Consider the following 3,602-nt stretch of genomic DNA (forward strand, 5'->3'; position numbering starts at 1 on the left):
TCCTAAATGCATATGCATCTACATTACCATTTTTTTTTGTATTTTTCCTTAATTAGAATAAAAATGAACATGCACAGACGAAATGACCCGAAAATTCAACAATTGCACACAAAGAAAACAATTATTTGTGATTTCTTTTGGAGTAGTTCTTGTGAGGCAAAAATCACGTGCTCACACCTCCTATCAGGCTAACACCTAGGAAGGATCCTTATGACGGCTCCACCAAATTTTGAATAAGGTCAATCCATATACCGACCCCCAAGTTTTATGGACAATGCTATTGGTGGTGGAAAGCTAGAATGCACGATTTCATTATATCTAAGGATTGTGAGCTATGAGATATCATTTGCGATGGTCCTTATGTTCCAATCAAGGTACTAGATGAATTTCCAGATTATGGTAAAAACCACCAAAGAATTCACTGAAGCAGACAAGAAAGTTGTGGAGAAGAATTTTCGTGCCAAGAAAATTCGGGTATGTGGAATGGGACCTAAAGAGTATGATAGAATCTCTACCTGGGACACTACAAAGGGAATATGGGAAGCTTTGCAAATGGCTTATGAAGGAACTACACAAGTAAAATAGTCTGAAGATAAATCTAATACAGGCGAGGAGATTGGATATGACTCAACTTTTGCTTTGATGGGAAGCTTTGCAAATGGCTTATGAAGGAACTACACAAGTAAAATAGTCTGAAGATAAATCTAATACAGGCGAGGAGATTGGATATGACTCAACTTTTGCTTTGATAACTCAATCAGATGATGATGAAGACAATGGCAACAAAGAGGTAAATTTCAGGGACGTTCAGAGAAATCTGAAATCCTATTCTCCAAAAAAAAAACTCATGTGTTTAGCTAATGTTTTAATCAATGCTTTTTGTAGTCTTGCGTAGGATAGGGATTCCTTGATCTTAGAACTAAAAGAATTTGAGCATACTAGAGAAGACTTAGTGGTTGCAGTTACTGACCACAAGAAAACCATTGAAATCCTTAGAAAAGAAAAGAGTGATCTATTGGCAGAAACTGCACACCAAAGGGAAATAATAGTAAAACCTTGGACTAAGTCAAAACCTGAAAGTTTTGAAAGAGGAAAGGAGATAGCAAGTGAGGAATACCTTAGGCTTTAAGATGAGGTGAAAGTTATGAGATGTAGGATGTCTATTGAAACTGAGAAAAACGAGCTCCTCCAAACCAATCTAGAAAAAGTAATGAATGATCTTGAAAGGTCTCTAAAGTGGACCTGATCCTCAGAAGCTACCACTGCCTTGCTTCCTAATGATAGTAAAAAAGGCAGGGAGCAGGGTTCCAAAGGGAGAAAACTCCTCACAACCCTTAGAGTAAGAGCATCACTGTCTCTGATAACTGGACTCGTACCTAATGTGGGAACACTGTGCGCTTCAAAGAAAGTGTCCAGGCCAAGAATCAATCAATTCAGAAAGACAAAGCAGCTGGTGAAACCGTGACCACAAAAGAGGGATTGGGTTCTACTCACAAAAAACACACATTACCTACATGGACTAAGAGAGCTCTTATTCATCCTCTTGCTTACTACAAGGGACCCAAACTTGTCTGGGTTCCTAAAATTAACTTCTAATCTCTTGTGTAGGGAACAGAGAAAGGAAGCGTTCAACAATGGTTCATGGATAGTGGATATTCGAAACACATGACTGGGAATACCACAGACTTTCTTTCACTAAAATCCCTGCAAGGAGGGAGTGTATCCTTTGGCAATGGAAAAAATGGATACATTCTTGGAATTGGAAAAGTTGGGAAGTCGCTCGCTCATTCTATTGAAAATGTGTACTATGTCAATGTGCTTAAGTACAGTCTCCTAAGTGTTTCTCAAATCTATGATAAAGGAATCAAGGTAGAATTCTTGCCCAAAATATGTACAGTCACTGACCTTGTGACTGGTGAAATAGTATTGGTGGCCAAGAGATACAAGAACATCTATGTTGCTGATTTCGAGTCTTTACAGAGTGGTGATCTGCATTGTCTGAAAGCTGTTGATTAATGATGGCCATGCAAGCTTTTCCCTTCTAAATAAACTAATTCAGAAGGACCTGATCCATGGTCTGCCTATGTCACAATTCAAGATGCAAAACGTCTATGATGTCTGTGCTAGAGGAAAACATGTGAATTCCTCCTTTAAGTCTAACAGAGATGTGAGCACCTCAAAGCCGCTAGAGCTTCTGCATATGGATCTGTGTGGACCTATGAGGGTGCAATGCAGATGAAGAAAAAGATACATTTTCTTAATTGTGGATGACTATTCCAGGTTCACATGGACTCTGTTTCTCAAAACCAAAAATGAAACTGTTGAAGTGTTTGTAGCCTTTGTGAAGAAAATTCAGGTGAAGATGGAGTCTAGAGTTGTATATATTAGATCAGATCATGGGACAGAATTTGACAGTGTCAAATTTGATGAATTCTGTAACGAAAATGGCATCACTTACAATTTCTCAGCTCCCAGAACTCCCCAGCAAAATGGAGTAGTAGAAAAGGAAAAACAGAACTCTGAAAGAAATGGCAAGAACAATGCTGATTGATAGTGGACTTGTAAAGAACTTCTGGGCTGAAGCTATAAACATTGCCTGCTACTTAGTGAACAGGTGCATGATCAAATCACTTCTGAACAAAACCCCGTATGAATTGTTGAATGGAAGAAAACCCAAGATGACTCACCTAAGAACTTTTGGATGCAAATGTTATGTTCTCAACAATGGAAAGTATCAGCTTGGTAAGTTCGATGCCAAAAGTGACGAAGGAATATTTTTTGGTTACACTTCTCAAAGCAAGGCCTACAAGATATATAATAAGTGGACTCAATGTGTTGAGGAAAGTATCAATGTTAATTTTGATGAATCTTATCCATCATTTGAGAAGAGTGCTGAGGAAGATCAAGATGGAGAACCCTTACTTGCTCCTGGGGAAGTCATTGATATGACAAACAGAAAAGCAGATGTGATGAGTCAAGTGAGCCAAATGAAGACAATGCTACCTCATCATCAATAGATCCAAGCACTTCAATTACAACCACTGAACCTGAAGAAGGAGTGGTTGATGCAGTTCAGGGAACTCCACTAGCACCTGAGATAAGGATAGAGGAAAATCATCCAAGCATATCTTCCTCCTCAGAGAATGAACCTCAGATGTCCAACTAGAGACATCAAAGCTTTCACCCTATAGACAACATAATCACTCCTCTAGATTCTGGAGTTCAAACCAGGTCAAGAGCCAGAAATTCACTTGCCTTATTAGCCTTTCTCTCCCAGATAGAACCCAAAAACATCAAGGAAGCCTTGAAAGATACAGATTGGATTACAGCCATGCAAGACGAGCTGTATCAGTTTAAGAGAAATAGTGTGTGGCACCTGGTACCCATACCCCCAGATAAAACCATTATAGGAACTAAACGGGCATTAAAAAACAAGCTCGATGAACATGGAATTTCCATAAGGAACAAGGCCAGGCTAGTGGTCCTACAATAAGGAGGAAGAGATTGACTATGATGAAACGTTTTCTCCAGTGGCTCACATGGAAGCCATCAGAATTCTAATCGCTTTTGCATCTCATATGGAATTCACCTTATTCCAAATG

The 3,602-nt window shown here is 39.1% G+C and overlaps 1 protein-coding gene across 1 annotated transcript; it reads left to right on the forward strand.

Moving 5' to 3' along the window:
• Positions 1-396: 396 nt before the first annotated feature.
• On the forward strand, positions 397-2,016 carry LOC138887434 (uncharacterized). Its single transcript, XM_070169189.1, has 5 exons — positions 397-576; positions 692-790; positions 896-1,106; positions 1,254-1,453; positions 1,609-2,016. Exons 1-5 carry the CDS (start codon positions 397-399, stop codon positions 2,014-2,016), a joined length of 1,098 nt encoding a protein of 365 aa, XP_070025290.1.
• The last annotated feature ends 1,586 nt before the right edge of the window (positions 2,017-3,602 follow it).

Source organism: Nicotiana sylvestris, chromosome 3 (genome assembly GCF_000393655.2).
Source record: "Nicotiana sylvestris chromosome 3, ASM39365v2, whole genome shotgun sequence".
Lineage (NCBI taxonomy): Eukaryota > Viridiplantae > Streptophyta > Magnoliopsida > Solanales > Solanaceae > Nicotiana > Nicotiana sylvestris.

Excerpts from the sequence above, each read along its gene's own strand:
- LOC138887434 (XM_070169189.1), top strand. The coding sequence starts at position 397 with ATGGTAAAAACCACCAAAGAATTCACTGAAGCAGACAAGAAAGTTGTG. Across the intron at positions 577-691 it reads CTTATGAAGGAACTACACAA|TCTGAAGATAAATCTAATAC; the intron begins GTAAAATAGTCT and ends CAAGTAAAATAG. Across the intron at positions 1,454-1,608 it reads TCAGAAAGACAAAGCAGCTG|GGAACAGAGAAAGGAAGCGT; the intron begins GTGAAACCGTGA and ends TCTCTTGTGTAG.